This window comes from Mauremys mutica, chromosome 4 (genome assembly GCF_020497125.1).
Source record: "Mauremys mutica isolate MM-2020 ecotype Southern chromosome 4, ASM2049712v1, whole genome shotgun sequence".
NCBI classification, from domain to species: Eukaryota; Metazoa; Chordata; order Testudines; family Geoemydidae; genus Mauremys; species Mauremys mutica.
This window is the reverse complement of record NC_059075.1, coordinates 68,784,819-68,811,300: the sequence shown is the minus strand read 5'-3', so window position 1 is coordinate 68,811,300 and position 26,482 is coordinate 68,784,819. Positions and strand designations below refer to the sequence as shown.

Below are 26,482 nucleotides of genomic sequence, written 5' to 3'. Positions count from 1 at the left end.
GGTGCAATTTACAGAAATATGTCAAGAGAAATTCATTTAGCATACTGTTGCCTGCAAGCACTCTCTGCCGTGATCCCTGCACATCTGTCAGTCTAAAAAAAAAATCTTTCTCTTCAGTACATAGACACGCCCAATAAATAATAGAAAACAGGGTTTTGGAGCTGTGCTCCGGCTCCGCTCCAGTTCCAGACAAAAACCTGCAGCTCCACTGCTCCGGAGCTGCTCCGGGCTCCAGCTCCGGGCTCTGCTCCAAAGCCCTGATAGAAAATATTTATATTCTAGTAGCACCAAAAGGTCCCAAAATCAGGATTTGGGCACTGTTGTGCTGGGTGCTGTACAAACGCAGATCTAAAGAAAGAACAAGTATATGTATAAAATGTTGCAGAATGGACTGTAGTGAAAGTAGGTCAGTTTGAAGGCCTAGCATCCTCTCCAGTGTCTCTTTAAATGCAGCATCAGTTCATTAATATTGTATATACACAAATCATGCACATACAGATTCTGAAATAGACTCCGTGACTTTCCTCATATTAATTTATTGTACATACAGCATAGGAGTCAGAAGGATGTTTTCTCCCATGAAAAGATACTACGTTTTATCTAAGAATATATTTTAAAAATTACAATACAGTTCAAAGGTCTGGAAAAGTAGCAGGAGCTTGACTGGACCGCACAGTTTGAGTTCCTTTGAATGTACTGATTTTCCCCCAAAAAATTATTTAAGGCTGGTAAACCACTGTGCAGAACAAAATGTGAACAAATAGCAGTTGAATATATTTGAATGTAATTTTGAGTGTGACTTTTCAGTGGCCCTTGAGTCTTTAATAGCTTGGAAGCTCTGCACTAGCTTTCCGTGCAGCAGCATCCTGTGTGGACCCTGCTGCAGTGCAGTGAAATTCCCAGAGTGCAGCTTAACACTGCTATAGCTCAGTGAAAGTCCCAGGACTTTGTCTGTACCAGTGTCCACCTGGTGAATTTCTGCACAGCAAGGTAGTGCACTGTAGAGTCACACCCTAGTTTGCTGTGCAGTAACTTGCTGTGTAGACAAACCCTGCGAGCCAAGCTTGGGTCACTCACCCAGAACCCAAAGATAATGTTTCCGTGTAGCACATAGTTGCTTGCTTCTGTGTTATAAAAAGAGTTAGAATGTTCGTTTGCAATGTCTGTCTGTATTGCATAGCCACAGACATAATCTTAGTGTTGCTAGTCCATCACAGAACTGGATGTCAGAGCTCACAAGCTAAGTAGGTTGTCAGACTGGTTGAGTACTTGGTTGGGAGCCCTTCATGGAAAATCCAGTATACTGCAGGAAAGGGTGTTGTTTATTCAGTAAATGGTGGCACTCTTCCCTCTGAATCTGTACTGAACCCATAACCCAGTGATATTAAGGGGCACTGTGATGCTGGAGGAGAAGTTTTCTCTAGTGAGGCATAAAACCAAGGTCATGATCACTCCTGACACTGTTTACAAGGGTAGAAATGTTAGCGCTCACACTCTAGCCCAGTTCCAGCTTGGGCAGTTGTGTTCCATCTCCTGTTAGGCTAGCAGTTCCAATAGACCCAGTACTCTTACTTTCTTGTCCTCAGATATTGAGTAGTGGCTCTATTTGTGTGTGTGTGTGTGTGTGTGTGTGACCATTGACTTTAATTGGGACAGAGTTAGACCAACATTGAGTATCTTTGAAAAATCCCACCCAGAACATGTATATACTTACACACACCGTAGTTTGTTCAGTCAGTAATGTTTGTAAAACACTTTGTATGGCATATATAAATTTCTAAAAATTTCAAAAGAGAAGCAGACAGCATAAAAAGTTGTCTTATGACAGTGATCATGGATATATATGTAATCATTGTCATAAGGCGACTTATGCTGTCTGCTGCTCTGTAGGAATTTTCAGAAACTATACAGCATAATAAACGATGGGTCAGCTCTTTTATGATATCTATCTTCTGTGTGGCATAAGAGGTCATTTAACATGTTATATATATCTTACATTTTTATCTCCCACGGTTCTTGCAGAGAACTTAAATTGTTTTAGACAACAGATGTGGAACATTTAAAAATACTTGGAATGTGTGGGAATATACCGGGGAGCCACCTGTCCTGAAATTTGAAAGACAGATCCAATTTGCGAATGTTGGTCCCCGCATCAGCATGAGTAAAACAAAGACACACACACACAACCAAAATAAAACAATGAGAGCTATTGAATACAGCCATTACCCAGAGACGCTTAGGGAAGGCTGGCAAATTGACTGATCAACTATTCATATTTAGCCAATCAGCATTTGAAATGATAATTTAATAATTTTGCTCTTGGGCTTTGCATTCTAAAGAAACTAATGATTAAAAAATTGATTGGATTTTGTTTGGTTTAATCTAAATAACATATATTTTTACTTTTAATGTTTCACTGTTTTTACCAAATAACATCTATTCAGAGTCACACATTAATAACTGATCGGTCTATTACTTCTAGCAAAGTGAATGTAGCACTGTGCAGATATCCTGCAGAAGAACATAATTTAAACAATAATTTCTATGGTGCTGTACAACCAAGGATCTCAAAGTGCTTTATATACTTTATTGAAGTATCCCTTTCCACACCTCTTTAATGTATAGTCAATATTATAACTCCCATTTCACAGATGGAGAGACAGGATAAGTGTTTTGTGCAGTACTTGCTGTGCACAGCAACTTGCTGTGACATTTGGTATATGATCGCCCACAATTACTCTATTATCTTTTCCCTTTATTTATTATTGCAAAGAAGGAAATTTAAATTGGGATGATGCTTGCTTACTTCCCTGCCTCAAGAGTGAATCATGAGGATTTATTGGTTAATATTTATACACTGGTCTGAAAAATATCAGGTGTTATATAAATTAGAGAGAAGTTCATATTAGAAATGCAGATTCACCCTACACCCCCTCAAACTTTGGGTAAGTTCAAGTCTGCATGTGGATTTAAACTTTATGGCTTAGGCCTCTCTCTGAACTTTTGGTGTGGATGGGAGCTGAATTTCCTATTTCAGGTCACTCTCTAATATTAAATGCACAGTGTCATTAAATGAAAGCAACTGCTAGTGCAATATTGTAATTAAGAATTGCCACATACAAAGGACAGGACATTATTAGCTATGTTTCCCACAGTGAGTGTAACTCTCTCTGCTTTTATATATGATGGTGCAATTGCTGAGTGCTATGAAAGTAAATTCCACTCGCTGAGCAAGGGATGCAGTTACACTTAGTGTGGGAGCCACCACTTGAAATTTCCCAGCATTTTTGCATGCAAGACTTAAGCATTAACATTATTGCTTTGCACTTAAATATTTATAAAGTTGCTGTGAATTAGCTGGAGGGGAGGGCCTTGTGATTAAAGGAAGCAGGTTTCATTGAGCAAGACAAGTTCTGATCTGTCCTTTTTTTCACCTCGAATCAGGGCAAAGACCAGCAGCTTGAGGCTGACCTCTCCAAAAAAACTTGCTCTGAAAAGGAAGATGAGAAAAGCTGGAAATATTCCTTCTAATGCTTTGCACTGGAGCCAGGAAAAGGCAGCTGTTTCTAGCCCTTCTGGGGCTTTTTGTTTGTTTTTTGTTTCTTGGTTGTTGTTTTTTTTTCTTGTGGCTGAAACCTGGGCTTGTTGCCATATCTGTTTGTCTGTCTCCCTCTCTCTCGTGTTGTTTTTCTCAGAGAGCTTCAGAGGCCAGTTGCCCATAGCGAGTTGCTGGGAACAGAGGTCGTTCCTTGTATCGTCTTAACTCTCCATGCCAGAGTGTTCATGCTTGAATGGGAAACAGCAAGATCTGTCAATATAGCCCTTTTCTTCAGAGCTTTGAGGCTGCATTCTCTATGGCCATCTGTTCCCTTTCACCCCTTTGGACAATGTTGCTATTTGAAACCAGCAATTCTTCACTCCCTGGCGCTCTCTCTCGCTCTCTCTGCTCCCTCCCCTCTTCTGTTTGGGGAAAAAAAGTTTTTCTGGCTCAGACTGGCCTCTTGGGGCTTCAGCCCTCCTATGAGTCAAGTTTTAAAAGTGACATTTTGTAACTTTTTATTTCACTGACTTTTAAAAAATGTAATACACCTCAGGAGAGTGGAGTTCAGTGCAGTCAAATGAGCAGTTTGTGTTCATACTGAGATGAACTGCTCTCTTCCGGGCAGCCATGGGTCTGTCTTTGGCGTATGCTGCAGTGTGCAGTTAAATACTTGCCATGCCCTGGGATATTTTGCATTATAACAGGAATGGAAATTAAAGCCATATCTATGTGTCCATTCTAGCTCTCTGTGCTCAGTCAGTGAAACACTCACCTTTTCAGGTTGAAAATTTCCAGGCTCAGGCTCTGTCCAAAGATGAATTGATTTGGTAGGTTTGAGATAAAAGTGATTCATCTCTTTTTGAGAATGACTGTTGTTATAATGCCTCCATTGTGCTAGATGCTGTACAAAGAGATGGTCAGAGACCACCCCTGCACCGACCAGCTTACAGTCTATACAAACATGACAGGATGGGAAAAGGCAGCACTATCATCCCCATTTTATAGATGGGGACCTAAGTCACAGAGAGATGAAGTGACTTGCTCAAGTTCTCCTGGCAAGTCTGTGATAGGAATTGAGTCCAGAACCCCTTAGTCCCAGTCTATCTTAACTACAAGGCCATCCTCCTTCATCTTTCTTTTGAAAAAATACACATTCCGCTTTGTAAATGAGTGAATTAAGACCCATGAGTCATTACAGTCTGTACATATGTAATATATTTTGCAGTGTTTTCTTACTAATCTTGTAAAGTGTGCAGCTAAAGGAGGCCATATATGTGTGACTACAAATCTGTGCAATAAAAAATTTAGTTAGGGTGCTCAGTGAATGAGACAAAGTTCTGCAGGGACCCATTGGATCCCTTAATGTGTATCCCATAAGATAAAAACTGCCCAGCTGACAAGCTTTGCAGGTTCCTTCCTTCAGACCTCCTACAATGCATGGGATAGGCCATTAATGTAATGCCTAAACAAATAGTTCTGCATTTTGAATTTTTTCTTTCATTTTTTTAAACCTAAGACATTCTGTCAAAAACTGTGTTTGAGAATATTTATGTTCAGGGTTAAATACTCAAAAGATAGTATATTCTACAGTTAAGGCTGATGTTACTTTTTTTGAGAAATAAAGACTATCATTCTGCATACACACAAGGGACATATTTAAGATTACACATGTAACCTTACCTTTAATGATTCCTAATTTTTAAGTTCTTAATTGTGCAACCATAACATTCTCTTAATATAGTTTTTGTGATGGATATTATTGAAATATTCCAAATTCCAAAGGTGAAGACCTCCTAATATGCAAGCATGCTACTCTGGACCCAAAATGTCTGGCTTACTCCTGCCTTCAGGTTGTGGACTGGAGAGAAACTCCAGGTCCAATCAACCCTTATTTTGGGAAGAGTTTGGATCTTGTTCCAAACTTTACAGCTCATTCCCATCTGTGATTATTCTTATTATTTAAGCCCAGCAGTAATTTTTCTAACTCTGAATTATGTGAGTAGTTCTGAAAACATTTAGGGCTGCACTTTCAGAGGTGTGTGAGAGGTCATAATGCAAAAAGAGGCACTTTGCCTGCTTTGCATAGAGAACTGCACATCTTTCATGTGCAATTTACTGTTGTCTTTTAAAATAATTGAGCCTTTGTTGTCAAGAGTAGTGTTGTTTTATTAGAGAATATTTCAACTTAGGCTATCAGAAATTGTTGCTCATTGAAATTTGAAAGTAATTACAAAGGTAGAACGCTGCTGAAATAGTCCCAAATTTGGGGTGAATGGCTGATTTAAATTGCAGGTTGAACTCCAGCTCAGTTAACAATAATCAGAAATTGTACTAGCTGATGAATTTTTGTTAGCCTATATTAAATGAGTTGAGGAAGTCTCAGTCTGCTCCTAAGGAGTCAGATGGCCTTGTCAGAAACACCCTTATCACCAGGGCTGCCCAGAGGATTCCGGGGGCCTGGGGTCTTCGGGGCACTTCGGCGGCGGGTCCCGGAATGGAAGGGCCCCCCGCCGCCGAATTACCGCCGAAGCCGGACCCGCCGCCGAAGTGCAGCCCGGTCTTCGGCGGAGGGGGGCCCCCGCCGCGGGTCTTCGGGGCACTTCGGCGGCGGGTCCCGGAACGGAAGGGCCCCCCGCCGCCGAATTACCGCCGAAGACCGGGCTGCACTTCGGCGGCGGGTCCCGCTCCGCTTCCGCCCCGGAGCGGAAGGACCCCCCGCCGGTGAAGACCGGGAGCAGAAGAAGCTCCTGTGCCCGGCCCCGCAAGAGTTTTCCGGGCCCCCCGGAGCGAGTGAAGGACCCCGCTCCAGGGGCCCCGAAAAACTCTCGTGGGGGCCTCTATGGGGCTCGGGGCCTGGGACAAATTGCCCCTCTTGCCCCCCCGCTGGGCGGCCCTGCTTATCACAGTTGCCACTAATTAGTCCTCTTGTAGGGCATCTTGACAGAGAAGCCAAGGATTCAATGTACAATGGAGACTGGACTCAACTCACAGCCTTTCATATGAACAGGGGCGGCTCTAGGAATTTGGCCACCCCAAGCACGCAGGGGGCGCGCTGCCGGTCCCGCGGCTCCGGGGGACCTCTTGCAGACGCGCCTGCAGAGGGTGCGCTGGGAGGGCGGCAGGCGGCTCCAGCGGACCTTCCGCAGTCATGCCTGCGGGAGGTCCACCCGAGCCGCGGGACCAGCGAACCCTCCGCAGTCATGCCTGCGGGAGGTCCGCTGCTCCCGCAGCTCCGGTGGACCTCCCGCAGGCATGACTGCGGAAGGTCCGCCGGAGCCGCCTGCTGGCAAAATGCCGCCCCAAGCACGCGCTTGGCGAGCTGGGGTCTGGAGCCGGCCCTGCATATGAAACTTGAGCTTCAATGGCAAATTGGTGCATGGACAGTTTGCACTGCCACTGCCTGCGCTATACCAGTTCTGTGGATAAAAAGAGGACTTTGGATTCTAGGGCTCCCAATCCACTGCCTTTTCACCAGAATATAATTCATGAAAAAATATAAATCTAGGAGTTATCATAAGTCCTACACTGTGGCTTCATGAGATGCCCATGGAGTAGTGAGCAGCATCCTGTAGGACTCCTGAAGGTTATGCCATTTCAAAATTTCTCTCCCTCTTCTCAGCATTCCCCCCAGGCAAGTTTTTTGTTTTGACCATCCCTCCTTCTTTTCCACTTTACTGGGACAATAGACACATAGGCTTCCAAACTTCAAGCTGCTTTTTTTCCTTGTCAGGGAGGAGAGTTGCAGCAGGCTCTTTTGGTTTTAGCTTGGGAACTTTAGAAGAGGGGCATCCAGATGACAGGTAAGCACTAGGAGAGGTTGACACAGTTGAGCAGCTGAGATTAACCAACATGGAAAAATCAAATGCTGTACACTGTGGTTCTTCAAGACAGTGTGCCAGGGAGCTTGCAGTTGTCTTGATAGAGCAGTACTAAATCTCCTTTCTTTATTCTAGCTTTAAGGGACATGAACACGTTAATTCTAGCATTCTATGCCCTCACCCCTACATGCACTCTGATTATTATCATGATCTGTCCACTTCCCCGGGGAGGGATGGGGGGGTTTAAAAAAAAACAGCAGTAATTTGTAGTATGATTGATTAGATGATAATTAAAAGCATTCTCCAGTTCACAGGGCCTTAGTATTGCCAAATGCCCTGCTTGGACAAGGATCATTTTGGACCTGTGTGCCCAGGGTATGTGTAGCCAAGACAAAATTCTGACTCTTTTTCTGAAGAGTGTGCACAATTGGGAAATGTTTTTGCTGTTGGAATGATTTGCTATTGGAAAACCAGGGTTAAATGATGGGACAGGAAAGGGGGTTTGTTTTTTAGGGGTCAGGATGATGTCAGGAAGATCTGGGCAACAACAAAGGAAAGGAAGGAGAAAGTTATAGTGTGGGAGGGTCAGCAGTGGTCATTGAGGAGATAATGTTGCAAATCATTGGAATATTAGAAAAAAAGAGCGAGAATTTCTCAAGCCTATTCATAGAAAGACCAGGAGGGGAGGGTGAGTTAGTGTGTAAACAGTTTATCCTTGGTTATACCACTCTACTATGTCCTCTGGGATTCACCCTCACCACATCACCTACCCAAGTACTTCTGATTGCAAGCATTCATTAGAAATGTGGGAATATTGGAGTGCTGGAAGCTGATCAGTTTGATTTATTGCCAAACTACAGAAGCAAAAGGTTTGAAGTGATGAAAAGAAACCATCAACTCCCTAGTATCATGACTCTCTGCACTCTCCAGATCTGGGCCTGTTTCAGGTGCTATAAACCACCAGCTGTCTTTCCTCCTCCACTGAGCTCCTCAGAGCTGACCGTTTTGTTCATGGCTGGTGGATTGTCTGGCAAGAAGTCAGACCAGCTGGATTCTCTTGTTTCTTAACCTCAATTCCATTTTCAAGTCAGCAGACAGGAGCCTCAGTACTGGCTTGAGCATTCGCTCTTTCACTGACTTTCAAAACAAAATGGAATCAACATGAACCCATTGATGCCAGGAGTTGAGATTCCCTAATTCAAAACATATTGATGATAATGGACATGCTGGCCAGCATCAAGAAGCATGAAATTAACAACAAAACAGCATTTGTCTTATTCTCTGGAAGACCCATCCCATATCCTGATACTGAATGGAGGTCCCAACTTATTTCTAAAGATCCTTGGATCTCTTATAGAAAATATTGAAATATATTCTACTCATAAACAATACTGCTGGCCTATCACTTATTTTTGTTTCTCTTCCCTTGTTCTCTACAGAGGATTATGACTTTAGGTGGGCAATAATCAGCAAGAGCAGACAGAGTCTTAAACCTCAGTTGAGGGCAATGTCTACACTGTGAGCTAGGGGTGTGAAAAGGGTAGGTTTTTTATATTGGTGTCTGTGATTTATGCTTACGGGGCTGGTGTGTGAGTTTGTCGGTCTTTGCCTCCCACCCACTGCCTATTAGTTCCATGTGGACTGGCAGAGGAGAGTATGTCACATAAAGGGTACGGAATGCACCTTGGCCAGCCAACTCAGAGAATGAGATCATCACTACTGGACGGCAAGGCAGTCAAGCTCCTGTCCTGACTAATGAACATACTGCAAAGGAAAGAACTTAAAATGGCAGAGGACGGGGAGTGGGCGGTAGAAGGGCACTGTGGTTAGTGACGTCATATAGAAGCTCGTCCTGTGGCTTTTTATTGGGTAATGGGTTTTTCCACTGTTAGATATTTTTATACCTATACTTTTTGAATAGGGTCAAGCTGGTGGGGGAGAAATAGCTTCTTCTGGTGTCATTAGAGACCTGCACAAAAAAGCCAAGCTAAGTAAAGTACAGGTGAAGAGCAGTGGTCTTTTTATGCTCTGCCAGTGAACCACAGCTCCTGCCTGAGACACCCACACTGTCTGAGCACAGAGGGAAAGTACTTTCATTCTTATTTAAGAACGTGCCCTTTTTGTTGAGCTCAGAATATTAATTGATTTATAAATATTTTCTCTGTGCTTTTCAAAGTTTTTATTGTTAGTGAACATGCTGTTGCTGAAAGATGACAGAATTGACTACTTTGGAGACCATTTTCCTCTGTTTACTTCAGTGTGATGTATATAGACCCCTTGCCATGTGTGGTGGGGAAAGATTTTAAACCCAGTTGCTGAGGGTTTGGCTTCATGCAGAGAATGCAGAGGAGCCTGGCAATGGAGTTGGTCACAGCTGGTGGGGATTCTCCCTTCAGGAAGCATAAGAACTTGCATAAAAATTGGGGAAGGGTGGAATGCAGTTGCTCTGAGAAGTTGAACTGGCAAGGGACAGATTATCTTTAATTCAAGAGTACGCTTAGACTCTGGCTGCAGGGAACCTTAAAGATTCTGCATTTAAAGATTCTGGCTGCAAGAAGCCTTATTTCTTTGTTTAAAAAACATTAGCTCTAGTACTTCTAAAACATTTCCATAACATGGGCCAGTGCTTTAGTCTGATGGCCTTTCATGGCTACCTTTCTCTCCAACCTTCCCTGCAACAATCATATTTCTTGGTTACATAAAAAAAAGTTCCAATGTTATGGCTCTCTCCCCATTAAGGGTGAAGGGGGACCCTGTGAGTCTGTCTGTGCTAGCCTTTCACTGGGGCAGGCATGAGGGAGCAACCTCTGATTCACTGCATGGCTGTATTCCTACCACCAGCAGCACAGAAAAATGAGAGGGTGATTTCACAAACCACGCCAAGTTAAACCAGTCTGCAGCATATACCTGTTGTGTAGGGAAGTGAGAGATGCTTGTGGGTTTGGGTTTTTTTTTGTTTTGTTTAGTTGATAGACAAAGCAAAGCTTCTAAATACATCTTGGGCTTGGGTTATAACTAGCACCAGGTGTCATTGCATGCAGGGGCGGCTCTACCTTTTTGGCCGCCCCAAGCAGTCATGCGCGGGAGGCGCCCCGGAGCCGCGGGAGCAGCGGACCTCCCGCGGGCATGACTGCGGAGGGTCCGCTGGTCGCGCGGCTCGGCTGGACCTCCCGCAGCTGCGGACGGTTCGCAGGTCCGGTGGCTCTGCTTGAGCTGCCGCAGGCATGCCTGCGGGAGGTCCAGCCGAGCCGCGGGACGAGCGAACCGTCCACAGTCACGCCTGCGGCAGGTCCGGTCGTCCCGGGGCTCTGGTGGACCTCCCGCAGGCATGACTGCGGCAGGTCCGCCAGCCCAGCTTGCCGCCCCCCCGGGAAAGGGCCGCCCCACGCGCGTGCTTGCCGCGCTGGGGTCTGGAGCCGGCCCTGATTGCATGAAGACTGATGCATGCACAACTGACACTTTTTAGGACAACAAAGCCTCATCTTATTTCAGCTGTGCATGCCTCTTCTTGGTGGAAGCAGCATTTTGGATTGCACTTTGAATTTGTTCCTTTGTTTAATTTTTCCTCTGGCCGTGGAAAGCCATTAACTTTGTGTTTGATTTTAGCCACAAAAGGCTTTGTTTTCACTTGTGGCAGCAGGTAAGTGTGACCCAGCCAGTTTTTTTATGGACAGAAATTAGCCTACCATGCACTTGCACTCCAGAATGGTTACAGCCACTTGTCAATGTACCTTACTCCTGACCCGGAGGGACCATTTTTTGTGAAGGAGAAGATAGAACATTCTTTATTCTCGTTCAGTCCTTGGCCTTCCTGTTGATGTTGCCAACAAGGCGGTCAGTTAGTACCAGTTGCCATTGGGATTTTGTGATGTGGGACTGACACTTCCAACTCCTTTCATATACTTTACTGAACAACCAATAGACAGGAACTCGACCTGGATTGGAATCAGTAACCTAGAGTCAAAACGGCAACTTATGTTCTATTACCTGATTCTCGTATGTGAGCTTGTTGGTGTCTTTGAGCCCAGCTGCAGGATGATGTGGTACAAAAAATCTCCAGATATGAAACTACTGGAGATGGGATGGAGAGGCAGAGAGTGCAGGGAAGGGATGTTTTTATGAACATAGTAACATTTGTTCACCTCCTTTCATGAGCTCATTAATGATCAAATAGCTTTTGAGATAATAGAAAAGATAAGAATTTTTTTAACAGTGCATTTCAGTTTTAATCCATTTTCCTTCCATTTCCTATTTCCTGCCTCTGAAACATCTGCTGTCTTCTGGTGTTTGGTACAGGGAGGAGGGAAAGAATATCTAGTCTCACCATCCTTGAACTTCCCTGCAAAGCTGGCTCTGTTTCCCGCCTCAACTCAGCTCCTCACTTGCTAGTTTTTCTTCCTGTTTTTTGCCTAATATATAAGTCTGCAGCAGACCTACAGTATCTCTTTAAAATGGAAACCTTTTCTGCAAAGCATTCCTTTTCACCCTGTAAAAGTTCTGCACTGTAAATTTCCTCCAGCTTTAATACCACTTTGCACCAGAGTCATAAATTTGAATAACTTCATGGAAGAAGATTTGTCGGAAAGTGGGTCATACAAACAGTGTTCTTCCTGACAGGTGCTGACACAGCCTGGTACAACAGGCTTTTTCCTTTAAAAAATGAAGAGGCTACAGCAATTAACTTGCCTGCCTTCTTTTAAACTGCCGTGAACCTGGTCCTGCCCTCCTTGCACCTTCAGAACTCCTGTTGGCATCAGTGGGAGTTTTGGGTCTGCAAGAAATGCAGGCTCAGGGAGAGTAATGGTGTGTTTTCTCCTCTACTCACACCCTAGACATTTAACTATTTCATTGCCCAGCCCAGCCTTCCTGTCTACATTGAAATGTTAAGATGTTCTATCACATAAGAGCTAATATTAGAGGCACAAAACTTTGGAGAGTTCATCTCTGAACTTCATGGGTAGCCCCTTCCACTCTAACAGGCCAATCCAAAACCCACATGTGACTGCTGCCTTAACTTTGTGATCCTTGCCCATTTCTAGCTGTGATTTAAAAAAAAAAAAAAAAAGAGGACAATACAGTTTGGATGCAGGCCTCCACCTTATGCCACATGGCTATGAGTGGTCTGGAAAATCTTAAGGCTCCCTCTTTTTACTCTCATTCTCATCAAGTCTGTTCTAATAATAATGTAATACATTTTGGCCTAATATAGAGTGTTCTGTCCAATGATGTCGAGTCTAAGCACTTTGCAAACCTTAATGAATTGCAGTAAATAACTTGCTCAGTGTCACCAAAAGGGTCAGTGAGTGGCATAGCTGGGTAACGAATTCTGACCTCCTTGGCTGTGGCTCCAAACATTAGACCATATTCCATCATGCAGCTGGTAGACTGTATTGGAGAGGTAGAAAGAGAAGATGTTATTGTCAGCACATCTGCCTTTTCAATACAGATTGGTTAGGCTAACCAAACTGCATTCCTGACACTGCAACTTCCCATTTGCTGTTACTGCTGCTGCTTCTGGAGGTATTTATCTATGTGAAAGCTTGACATGTATCAGCCTAAAGAAAAGCGATCCTCAGAGCAGGATAGTGCTACTGTGGACTGTCTTCAAACCAGATCACTTAATGTTCTGGGAAAGTGCTTGGGTATGGGAGTAAGATGTAGTGTTTGGATACAATGAGAGAAGTAATTCAGAGTAGCACAGAGTATACGCTCATACTTAACTACTGCCTTTGATAAGAAAACTTATAAATGTCATGTGTGGTTTCAAATGTTTTAGAGCCTGATTCAAAACCCCCTATGTCTATAGAATATTAACTTAAGCCATTGATTTACATGGGCCGTGGATTAGCTAGGATGGACTCCATATCCTTCTGGCTCGAAACGTACTTAGTGCACAACAAACTTTATATATTTACCATCATTTGCAAGTTACCAACCTTACGGGCAACCTTACAAGTTACTGCCAATTACTCTTTATTAATACTTTTCTGGTGGCCTCACCACTTTTTCCAAAGCACAAGTTCTAAGTTTAAAAACAAACAAACCAACAACAACAACATTTCTGTCCCATATAGTTGTGAAGAAAGCCTTTCACATGTGAAAGTGCTGATGGCTCTGGTCCTGAGTCTGCAAACAGCCTGAAACAGTAATTCTAGTTGAGGTATAAACTTCCCTTTTCACTTCAGTGAGGTATTAATTCAAAACCCTACTGGTTACAAATTCAATGTCCACATTAACTATTTCACTGTTGATTGTTTTAACAGAAACATCCAGCTATTCTGGACTCTTGGGTGGAGAGCAAGTAAAAAAACCCTCTTTTTTCTCAATCCAACTTCTGTTTCCCAGTTTGAAATATGTACAGAGCATATGGTATTCAAAAGAAAAAGATCTGGGGCTTCTGCCAGCATTGTAGATGGACCAGTCTCCTATTTCAGGATTAGAAAAATCAAGTGAAATGGTAGGTTAGCAAACCAGGTCACACTGCATTATTAGAAATGCCTTCCCCTGTGTCATCATAGCTGACCAGCACGGATTTTGCTGAACGCATTTTCCCCAAGGCATGTACAGAGTTCACACACATGAGAAGATTCCCCAAAATCTAACTTCCAGTAAGGGGGGGGGGCAGTTTCATCTCTGATGTAACTCCATTGACTTCATTAGTATTACTGGTATCTCAGGCAGGAGTTGGCTCAGTTTTTGGAGACATCTGACATTGACTCAAGTTTTACAGAATATGTGAGATTTCTACTAGTGTGGGGTAGGGTTTAATTTTGAGATCAGAGGCATGACTGCTATCTTTCCTGGCTCCACAGTTATGCCCCATAAACCTCCTCCTTCATGATTCCTTTTAATAACTTCTCTTTCCTGGCCCGCTCCCTTGTCTCCAGACCTGCAGAAGTTGGGAGTGCATGGAAGCAATAGGCTTAAAGAGAAAAGTGGGTGGAGGGGATGCGAAGAGAATGAGATGGTTCTGTTCTGACACATAATAAACAGAATGTTGGGTCTCGATATTGGTCTCAAATATCTTTCCAAATACCTGAAAGTCTATCAGTGCTTCTCCTGAATGGTGTAACACCAGGTACTTCGAAAAGCAGAGTAATATGCATTGGAAATTAGACTCTGCTTTGCAATATAATAATAGCCCGTGGTAGTACTCTGTGAGAGAAGGACTTACCCCAGACCTATGCCTACAAGGCAGGGAATTCTTAAGAAATAGTGGAGAGTTCTTGCAATTGAAAATGTAAGCCAAACATTCATATGAATGCTTAGTTTGTGGAATGAGCTGAGACGTATGACAAAGATTCCTCAGTGAAACACATCCTTGGTGCAGGCATGACACATTGGACTCAGAAGTTGTATTGTTTTTCGTTTCAGGAGCCTCTGGGAGCAAGGAAAGGGAACCTGGCTATGTGACAGCAGCACTGGGGAACACATGGAGTCACAGCGTCAACACCAGGCTCATACTACAGTATCATGACTTGCACACAAGACAGGTGAGGAACTTATCAGGAAAAAAACAGTAAAAATTGAGAGCCCAGAGCCTCATAACCTGTGCTTTAGGGGATGGGCTCACTGTGAGTTCTGGCCCCGTTGGCTCAGAGAGGGCTCTGTGAGAATGCTGGCCCCTTGTGCTTGGGGTTATGGTTTATGGAATGCATTGGCACCCTGTTCTTTTGGATGGGGGCCATTCCTTGAGTGCTCTGACATCCTGTGTTCTGGAGCAGTGATGGCATTTTCTGAGTGACTTGGAGATGACTTTTCTGATGTTCTGGAGATGGAGGGTTGTCCTTTGAGAACCTTCCCACTCAGTGATCTTTGGGGCAGTCCTCCATGTGCCCTGCACTTTGTATACTATCTGATTTTCTACAAGTCTTGAGCAAAATATCTGTTGTGAGTATTCATATAGAAACTCTTACAGTTTTTGCAGCTATTTGCAAGTGAATTTTTTCTGTCTCCACCTGCAGTAATAGCTTTTAACTGCAAACATGGTGAAAATTTTCCAGGAGCATTTTAGCAATAGCAAGAGAACTCACCATTTTCGCTGAGAAATGATATGATGTGCTGTGAAGTGTGGTAGAATTTTTTGCTTGCAGTGAAAAATTTGGATTCAAGACATAATATGTTTGCTTTTTGAGAGGCCAGCACAACTCATGATGTAATTTATTCCCTTGGGGTGTCTATGTGGTTGGACTTTCTTGGTTTAGCATGTTTCATTATTATGCCACTGTAACTCTTTCCAAAGATCCTGCCATTCTTTCTAATGTTACCGATTTCCTGTTCCTTAAAGTCAGGGTGTTGTCGGAAAAATGACTATGTAAAACTTGCACCTTCTTATTTCTCATATTTGCTCCCTATGTGTCTGCCAGTCAGAGCTTCTGATTTTACTGCCACAAACCAGTGATTCCTTCTGCTAGCCTCCCAGGGCCCATACAGCTACAGGAGAGTGATTCTACCATGCACATAATCAGTGAAGTTCTCATTTCATCATCTTTATTACTGGGGATGATGTACAGTGTGAGGCAGAAAGTTCAACTGGAGTCTCACATCCCAGGTTGAATTTATATCAAAGATGGGTAGAAAAAGAATCTTTTGACTCATAGAGTGGGCACATTTACTTTGGAGTCATTGAAAAGTAAATACGGAACCCACAATGTCATTTGTACAGAAACACATTTCTGAATACAGCTGCTCTTTAAGTTCTTCCTAGTTCTGCTTTACATTCTGTGCTACAAAGAGTTCTGGTCCCTCTAGACATGTTGTACAAGGTAGAAAGGAGCCAATTGTGTCCTGGATCATTTTAAATGTGACTTGCTGGTGGGGTGTGGGGACTGGGTTTAGTGCTGCTTTATGATGTACAAAGCAGGCTAAACATTCTACTGTTTTCACCTGAGAGAAATTCAGGATATCAAGTCCGGTCTTCCCTGACATTTCTGGAGGACTCATGGAAATGTGTAGAAGGTGTTTCCTTAGTCCTTAATTGAATCTTTAATGAAGATCTTTTCTCCTGCATGCTTTAGTTGAATAGATGTTTAACAAAAACAAAACATTTGAGCCAGTTTGAATTGTTAATTATAATTATTAATAATTATTATCATCAGCGTGCCAATAAGTCCCAGCCATGGATAATCACTCTCCATCTCAGTTAATTATGTGTCACCTCCTTGGTACTTATGATGTCATATTCTATTATTCCTCCAGCCAGCCCCGACAAGAACTGAATGTATGTGTAAAAAAACAAAAAACATAAAAAATGTCCATGAAGGGAGAGGGTCCCAGAGCCCAGGCTTTAACCCAAGCCTGAATGTCTACACTGCAACTTTATAGCCCCACGGCTCAGGCCCAGCTGATCCTGGCTGGTGGTGAGTGTGTTTTTGCAGTGTAGACATACCCAAAGAGTACGGCCTGACTTTCTGATTCCACGTGGAACTTGCAGTTAGGAAAAATCATGTTTCTTGTGAACTGAACAGATTTGTTATCAATATTAGTGAGACAAAAATGCAATTTGTAGAGACGCTTTTCAGATTAGGACCACACTTTAAGTATTGGTTTCCACTACCATCCTGGGACCATACAAATCTCATGCTAAATGTGGGGCCACAGTATTCCTACAAGAGTTCCAGATTAAATCTCTGATTTCTGCTGCTGTAGCTGGAACAGGCTATTGGTTAGTGATATTGACAAGCATTGCTGTTCTGTTAAATCAGTTTACCTTAGCTTTAACCGTGAAAGTAAGTAGTGTTATGGCAAAGGGTTGAAAGTAACAGATATGATAGGGTTAGTTTGAAGAAATAACTGTTAATCCTCTTCATCACATGTATCACACTTTTTTCTTTTGCAGTTTGGAATTAGAAAGTTTTGTGAAAAAACAGCAAGGAGTCTGGTGGCACTCCTTGTTTTTTTGTTTTGTTTTTGTGGATACAGACTAACACAGCTACCCCCTGATACTTGACGCCATGTAAAGTTTTGTGAAATACCCTTAGTGCATACTGAAAGCTGTATTCCAGTAAAAAGCAGCCCCATCACTGGGCAAACCTCCAGATAGATTACCATGGCATACCACATAATCTCCCTAAAAAGATGGAGGGCATATGGGGTTGCCAAAGTGAGACCTGGGCATCAAATAGAGGGTTCTCTACCCTGGGAAAGTGGCACGATGACCTGTGGCTGGACCCAATTCAAAATCCCTCCTGCAAACAGCAGGAGATCCTTTCTGGCATAGGAGAAAAACCCTGTTTTGGGGAAAAGGCCTGGTTATTTATTTTAGAGCACCAACCCAGAGTAAAAATGTCTTCATAAAGGTGCTCAGATCCTCAGTTTACCTATTGAAAACAAGAGGTTTACAATACAAAGTAAGCAAACTAAAGTGCATACCATTATAGCCGTGCCTCAAGAAGTGAAAAGTAATTTTCTTTTGGCAGCCAACTTCCTAGGATACTGTCCTCTGTATAAGTGTTTTTTGAAAATTAGAGGCATCTGTCCTGCATCAGTCTCTTGACTTCACTCAGACAAGGGAAAAATCAGCACCTGAAAGGCAGAGGACTATATGGCCAGATTCTATCAACTCAGGAAAGGAGTGGTGTCCTTCCTAGTATGAAGCTAGCATAAGTGAGAGAGGATCCATAACTAGGACAAAGAGATTTCCTAAAGCATAATATGTGAGGGGATACCACAGCATATCAGATTGCGAGATGCTCATTCTCAGTTGGGGAATACTCATTTTCTTGGAGATGACTCAGATATTATGTTGGTATTCATCATCCTGAATGTTCTGGGACAGGGTGACTCAAAGGCATCCGATTGGAGAATGAATATTTGAGTGAAGTCAGGGAAATGAAGTGCAGAATTCTGGCACAGGATCTCTTTTATTGTGGAAAAGACAGTGTCGTGTTGCATGGTTCACTGGGCAGTTTGGAGCCCCCTGTGGCTGGTGAGTTCTACGCAAAGAGAAGCGAGGGTGACAAAGTAATGAAACACATGTAACAGTTTGCCTGTCTTGAAATGGACCATGCTTGCTTTTTGTGTGGAGAACAGCAGCTTTCTTCAGTGCCTCATTTATCCAGGAGGAGTTGGGGTTGTGTGAAGAAGTACTTCCTTTTGTCTCTTTTAAACCTGCTGCCTATTAATTTCATTTGGTGCCCCCTAGTTCTTGTGTTATGAGAAGGAGTAAATAACACTTCCTTATTTACTTTCTCCACACCAGTCATGATTTTATAGACCTCTGTTCTATCCCCCCTTAGTCATTTTTTTCTAAGCTGAAAAGTCCCAGTCTTATTAATCTCTCTTCATATGGAAGCTGTTCCATACCCCTGATCATTTTTGTTGCCCTTTCCTGTACCCTTTCCAATTCCAATATATCATTTTTGAGATGGAGTGACCACATCTGCATGCAGTATTCAAGATGTGGATATACTGTGGGTTTATATAGCAGCAATATGATAATTTCTGTCTTATTATCTATGCCTTTCTTAATGATTCCCAACACTGTTAGCTTTTTTGACTGCCGCTGCACATTGAGTGGATGCTTTCAGAGAACTATCCACAGTGACTGTAAGATCTCTTTCTTGAGTGGTAACAAATAATTTAGATCCCACCATTTTGTATATACAGTTGGGATTATGTTTTCCAATGTGCATTACTTTGTATTTATCAACATTGAATTTCATCTGCTATTTTGTTGCCCAGTCACCCAGTTTTGTGAGGTCCCTTTGTAACTCTTTCCATCTGCTTTGGACTTAACTATCTTGAGTAGTTTTGTATCATCAGCAAATTTTGCCTCCCAACTGTTTACCCCTTTTTCCAGATCATTTATGAATATGTTGAATAGTACTGGTCCCAGTACAGACCTTTGAGTGACACCACTATTTATGTCTCTCAGTTCTGAAAACTGACCATTTATTCCTACCCTTTGGTTGCTATCATAACCAGTTACTGATCCATGAGAGGACCTTCCCTCCTATTTTATGACAGCTTATTTTGCTTAAGAGCCTTTCGTGAGTGACCTTGTCAAAGGCTTTCTGAAAATCTAAGCACACTATATCCACTGGATCACCCTTGTCCACATGCTTGTTGACCCTCAAAGAATTCTAGTAGATTGGTGAGGCATGATTTCCCCAACAAATCGTGTTCATCTATGTGTCTGATAATTCTGTCCTCTACTATAGTTTCAACCAATTTGCCTAGTACTGAAGTTAGGCTTACTGGCCTGTAATTGCTGTGATCACCTCTGGATATTTTTTTTTAAAATTGGCATCACATTAGCTATCCTTCAGTCATCTGGTAGAGAAGCTGATTTAAATTATAAGTTACATGCTACAGGTAGTAGTTCCGCAATTTCATATTCGGATTCCTTCAGGACAGAAGCAATATTCCTGAGGTGGAATCTCCAGTCTGTACCAAAATTAATCATGCCATCCAAGAACACAGCCACGTACTGCTAATACTAATTGAGGACTTGGTCCCTAAGCTTCTGTGAAGTGTGGTGATGAAATGAAAGAGCTCTGAGGAGAGTGGCAAAGGAAGTTCTCTTTGGACTCCTTTGTCAGGGGAATTTGCCAAAATCCTTTTGCTAAGTATAAAATAGCGATTTATTTGTTTTTCTCTAACCAGTCAAAAAGGTTATTGACCTGGGACTGGGGTAGGCATCAAACAGTTAAACTCTATTCATTCTCCCGAAGTCTACACAGAATCATATGGACCCATTGGGTTTGGGCCAAAAACAATGGGGTTCACTTGGGACTACCCAGACACCCTTAGCTTTTTTATTGCCTTTACTTCCTGCATTGAGTCAATAGGCTCAGAGACTTATGGTCTCAAGTCCACTGGACTCTTTTCAGGAGCTAGCACACCCATGGTTTTAAAAGGTTGACATTTTATTTTATCGCTATTAAATAGGGTCCTGGACTAGATGATCCACTGGTCTAATCTGTGTGGCAATTATTATGGTCTTGTGTTACTTTATACCACACAAGAGGGTTATGAGGCTCATCGTATTTCATTAATGCCGTAAAACTCTTTGAGATCCTCAGATGGAAGCTGCTTAAAGAAGTTAAAAGTGTTATTTTATGATGATAGTTAGTGTCAGGCTAGCTTTTTCTCAATAAGAAGGAGAGAAGGCAAATAAACCACATTGCATTTGCACAGAGGAGAGGAAATAAGCGCTAATCACAGGGGTGCAATGTGTGGTTAATACTTTTTTAAAATCTGCATTAGTAAACTGGAGTATAATGAATATAGTGATCATATTTTCAAATGGTGTCAAATTTAGGCAGGTGTGCAAACAGACTGGAGTATTATTGCCCCAAATTACAGAGGATTCTTGATATTTTAGCGAGATGGACATATTTATTGCAAGTTATGGAGTGTTGAGATTTAATCTAAAGAAATTGGGTATATTGAATTTACTGTGGGTGGGGATCATGACCAGCACAAATACAGTATAAACAACATAGTTGTGTATTCTAGTGGCTCCCCTATAAACTGGATCCCCAAATGCTTTACGGAGTTGCTATAACTAACAGTTACAAAGTTAAATGATAAAAGCAAATGAAGACATAGGCAGGGAGAAAAGATATTCATGGATGAGTCTTGAAATTAGTTGTAGGCTATGTCTGTACAGCAAAGAAGAACCCATGGCTGGCCTATGCCAGCAGCTACAGGTTCACAGGGCGTGGGCTGCGGGGCTGGTTTGTTGCTGTGTAGACTTCTAGGGTTGGGCTGGAATTCGGGCTGTAGGACCTGTGGGGTGGGAAGGTCCTAGAGCTCAGGCTCCAGCACAAGCCCGGAAGTCTGCACAGCAGTGAAACAGCCCCACGCAACCTGAGCCCTGGGAGCCCAAGTCAGCTGGCCTAGGCAGGTTTTTCTTTGCTGTGTAGACATACCTTTAGGACAAAGCAGAAACACATAAAGCTACTCTTGATGGCAGGATCTGCAGTGGTAAGGCAGAGAAGAAGCCAGTTGTGTTTGAGTGAGGCGAGTAGAGAGAGAGCCAAGATCTCTGAGGTGGGCATGGGCAAGCCTTGGAGAATTTCAAACACAACAGCAGATTTGAACTGGATTCTGGACTGGAACTTGAGCCAACGAAGGTATTGGAGTACGTGGGGGATGTGATTGTGTCTCTTTGCATGTGTGAGGCAGGAAGTATCATTCTGCTCATGCTGTAGTTTGATGAGCTGGGATTTGGGGAAGCCACAAAGAAGGAAATTTCAATAGTCAAGGCAAGAGTGGATGAAGCCCAAGATGAGGATTGCAGCAGACGTGTAATTCAAAGCATTGACATGCCCAAGTGTACATGTACAGACAAAGTGTCTCCTAGGGGCCTGGATCTGTGTGGGAAACCCCAGCAGACATCCACCTGAGTACCATATGTTGATCAAGGACAGCAGCATATGGCCCAGTACAGTGCTGCTTTTTGGGCAGTAATGCAGGAAAAAAATCGGAAGGTGATATTGAATAATGTGTTGACTGTTAACTCAATGCAAAGTAGTGGCAAAAAAGGATATTACTATTCCAGATAATTGAATGGTAAATAATACCTCTCTAGGGCAGAGGGCTGGGTGTTGAAGTAGAAGTGGAATTCACTTAGAAAGTTGCCTGTTATAGACATCCATCTATATTGTGCTACGCCACTATATACCATACCTACAATATAGAAAGTGAGCCTTCTGAAGATAACGCCAGGTAAAAAATAGATTTCCTGCCAAGACAAAGAGAAATGACTGTTTGAATGAGTCACTTGAAGGGATGAATGTATTGCCAGAGAGTACATTTTCCAGGTGGGGATTATACTTTAATGGTTCAGTGTTATGAAGAACACAGTTTAAAAGTACGTCAGTGCACTTTAACACAGGCTTGTTCCCAGACCACAATGCAGGTTTAGGTAACCAGATTTACAATCTCATTAACCCAGACTCTATATCACACAGTTTATGGGAGAAGGGGTTCTCCGAGAAGATTATTTTACCCAAGCTTGTAGAATTTTCACAATTACATAACTTGAAAAGAAATCTCCTTAATACAGCAAAGCAAGATAAATCATTCTTGTTTGCCAAACCCTCATAAAAGGCTGGAAATATTTTTTCTCATCACTTTTAGTCTATATCTATTTGAGAATCGTGCTATTTCCCTTGCTGTCCTCATTTTCCTTGTGTTTCCAATGGAGTTAAAATTGTAGCGTGACTGATTCTATTTAACCTTACTTCACTCTTTATTCTCAAATGCACTTTCCTGGTGTGTAATGTCTTTCTGCACCAGCATCATCAACAGTATCTTTCTAGGAACTGTATTTGTGGTGTGAAGTGCAGGTGTGGGCACCTCACACAATGTCTCTTGCAGGTTAGGTGGTATCCTGTCTCTCATTACTCATTGGATTTGTTTGCTCTCTTTTAATTTATCCTAGGTTTCCTTTTTCTCAGATACTCATCAAAATCATTGCTCCCAGGGAGAAAAAGAACAATGAAGTGACTTCTAATGCCCCTGAAGAAGAGCTCTGTTTAAGCTCGAAAACGTGTCTCTGTCACCAACAGAAGTTGATCCAATAAAAGATATCACCTCACCTACCTTGTCTTTATCTCATGTCTCCAGCTGGCTGTTTTATTTTTCTCATTTTGCTTTTTGTGTGGCAAGATCCTTCTGTTGGTCTTGGAGTTTGAAAGAAGGCAAGTGTGGAGACATTGAGGGAGCTTTGATCAGAATTCTATGAACCCTACTACCTTCTGTCTTTTGTGGATCCTTTCTCTAGGATAGCTGGGCTACTGCTGGGTTCTGACTTCCCTTGACTTTTTTTATTTAGACTCAAGGCCTAATGATAAAGTTTTGGTAATAAAATTGCACAGTATGTGACAGGTTCAAATTTTAGTGCATTTTAAACAATTAGCATGTCTTTTTTTAAAAAAAATAAAAAAAGGTCAGATGAGCATGGGTGACAGGTTCTCAACTGATAGCCCTGTAGACTGAAGTCTTCCATTTACCCACAGGGTAGATACAGGCAGTGGCAATGCAAGCTTAGTGAGCTGTATGAGAGCAGGGTGAGGCTGCACATCTTAACATACTGTGTAATGATTATATAAATATAGTTAATATAACAATCTGGTGCAGTGTTAAACTAGCTAATGCTCTAAATGCAAATGATGCAATAAAGTAGAGGGAAAGGCACAGTAACAAGCTTCTAGAGGTGACACATCATCAGGCCACTTTGCTGACTTATGTGTTTGTTCATGCTTCTGCTGTTCGTAGTGAGCTATCCCTGCTAATGGACTTGTGTGGGATGTATGCACAACATAACCACTGCCTGAGTACTGTCTACACTAAATGAGGCTGGATTTATGGACCACTCCCATTATCAAGGAAAAATGTTTACATTATATCAGCCTTAACCATGGACCATTTAGTCAGGGGCTCAGAGACTGCATTGATGGGTACCGTATAAGAACCTAAAGAGCAAGGAAAGGACCCTTAACAGAATGGAGTAGAACAGAATGGAATCATATGTTTCACTCAATCTTTCATTTAATCAGCTTTTTTAAAATGTTAAGTGATTTTTATGCTGGTGAAGGGTGCCAGACTGAGAGCCCTGGAAACTGTTTATTCCCAGAAGAGGTAAAGCATAAGCAGCAGCTGTGCAAACTTCTCAACTCCCACTTCTACTGATGTGGGGCGTTCCAGACAAGGGGTGGGAACAGCTCTAGGGATGTGAGGCAAATTCAGTCCTGAGCCTTTCTGCTGAAACATGCCAACAAAAGGGGGCAGCTGTGTTTTGGACACTTGTCTACTAGTAACTGAACTGCAACATCCAAGTTATTTTTCACAGACTAATCAGGCAGCTTTCAGATGGTAATTCCCTTTGGTCACTGCCAACTTGGCTGGATGTGAACTAGTGACCTAATAATCATACTAGTAATTATACAGGGCATCACATTTTAAAATGACTGTACAATCATGAATACTTAATCCCCACAACACCCCTGCGACACAGATCAATATTATTCCCAGGAAAATGGGTCACAGAGAACTGAAACTCAACTACTAGAACCATTTTCTAACCCCTCTCTTTACATTTCTTCACAGCTTTCCTCTACTTCATTACTTGAAATTTTAGCTTCTTGTTTGATCTTTCCAAGGTTCTGCACAAGTCTGCGCCTCCATTCTTATCCAACCGTATTTCTTATCACGCTCTTAGAATGGAGGGGGTAGAGGGCAGTGATACTCTCTTCAATCCTCATTGTCCAGCTCCAGGCTTTTTTCCATGCTGTCCCTTTATATATGGAATCCTTTTTTTAAAATGGTCTGTAAGGTCCCAGTCTTCTCACTAATATCCCTTCAGAAGACTTACTTCTGCCACCAAGACTATAAAAATGAGCCAACAGTGGCATTAGTATATTGTTGTTGAAATTTTTATATCAACAAAAAAGAAAATCTTTACTTTTCCAAGCTGTGTACTAGCCTTTGCTAAGTAACCATAATCTTATTGTCTTGCCCTTCCTCCCCCAAATCTTCCCTACTGTTTTGTTACCTTATCTCCTTCATTGCATGATCTGTGAAATTAATTTGTAAGCTCTTAGAAGCAGGGACTGTCTTCTGATCTGTATTATGAGGCATCTACCATGTGTTTGGTCCCAGCTGGACAGGATTGGAACACATTGCCAGGGTAGGGTGGGGAAGTTTACTTATAATACAGCAATTCTGATGATAAACAGAGGACTTCAGTCTCCAGGGCTGTCAATCCAGCACCTTTTACAAAAACTAAATTCACAATTCATTAAAATAACATTTTAGAAAAGGAGGGGAGAGGGGGAAAGGCAGAGGGGAACCCAATTTGATTTTCAAACATTGGGCTGAGTTTTCAGTTAGAGAAATCATTTCTTGGCTTGTACGCTGAGCTTGTTTGCACTGAGAGAGAATAAATATGGAGCACTGTCATGTTTTTTTTATAGAGAAGCACTTTTCTGACTTGAACTGTACTTCAGTGTCATGCTTCCCATGAAAACAGACTGGAATTAGTCTAGGGAAAAATTTCCCATTGATAACTGGAACACCATCACTCCTGACACCAGAAGTATAATATGAAAAATTGTTTACCCTTGGAATACCTTGACAGATTTCACTGCCTCCTGTCCCTTACCAGAACCTTTGTACCTCTCGCTTGATTAAAAAAAACTGAACCTGAATAAGAGTGAATTATTTTTTAAAAGTTCTGTGAAATCAATCTGTTCTCTGACATAGGCTGATGCTGAAGTACAGATAAAGTTAAAAAAAAAAGTGATTCTGTGTAAATAACATGATGGGACTTTCCATCTATTCTTGCTCCTCACATGTGCTTAGTTTATAAGCCAGAAGACAGTTTTTCTAACTGCAGACTCAACCCAGGTCTAAAAACTTAACTGTGTGGATTTTCTGCTTGATCACTAGATTATTTGACATTTCTTCTTAGGCCAGGTCTACGTTAGAAAATGTTTGCCATTTTGTTGTATCTGTAGAGAGTCCTTTTGCCGGTATAGCTTATACTGATTCACCAAGCAAAATAAGCTGTACTGGCAAATGTGCTTTATGCTGATATAAGTTTGATACATTAGGGCTTTGCTAGTACAGAAAAATTGTAAAAAAATCATACTCCCTAACTGACATTACTGTACCAGCCAGGGCCGGCTCCAGACCCCAGCGTGCCAAACGCGCGCATGGAGCGGCGTCCCGCGGGGAGGGCGGCAGGCGGCGCTGGTGGACCTCCCACGGGCATGCCTGTGGAGGGTCCGCTGGTCCCGCAGCTCCGGTGGAGCATCCGCAGGCATGCCTGCGGGAGGTACACTGGAGCCGCGGGACCAGCGGACCCTCCGCAGGCAAGTCTGCAGGAGGTCCACTGGAGCCGCGGGACCGGCGACCGCCAGAGCTCCACGCGCGGTGTGCCGCCCTGCTTGGGGCGGCGGAAATCCTAGAGCCACCCCTGTACCAGCAAATGTTTCTGGGGCAGACCTGGCCTTTGGCAAGGATCTGAAATATGAAATAGATAAAAGTACGTATGGGAAATGAAAGTAGCTAATTTCAGCAGGGAGTACAAAAGTAATAACCTGTAGACTCCCTGTGTAGGTGCATACACACACACATATGCTATCATCCTGGCATCAGTTCGTTTGGG

At 42.6% G+C, this 26,482-nt stretch overlaps 1 protein-coding gene across 14 annotated transcripts in view; it reads left to right on the top strand.

Annotated features, from left to right (window-relative positions):
• Positions 1–26,482, top strand: part of RAD51B (RAD51 paralog B) — a 610,326-nt gene that overhangs the window by 348,348 nt on the left and 235,496 nt on the right. For all 14 annotated transcript variants that reach the window (XM_045014334.1, XM_045014333.1, XM_045014330.1 and 11 more), the window contains one exon: positions 14,727–14,852. In XM_045014334.1, the coding sequence (XP_044870269.1) occupies positions 14,727–14,852 (126 nt within the window). The remainder of the gene's footprint in view (positions 1–14,726; positions 14,853–26,482) is intronic.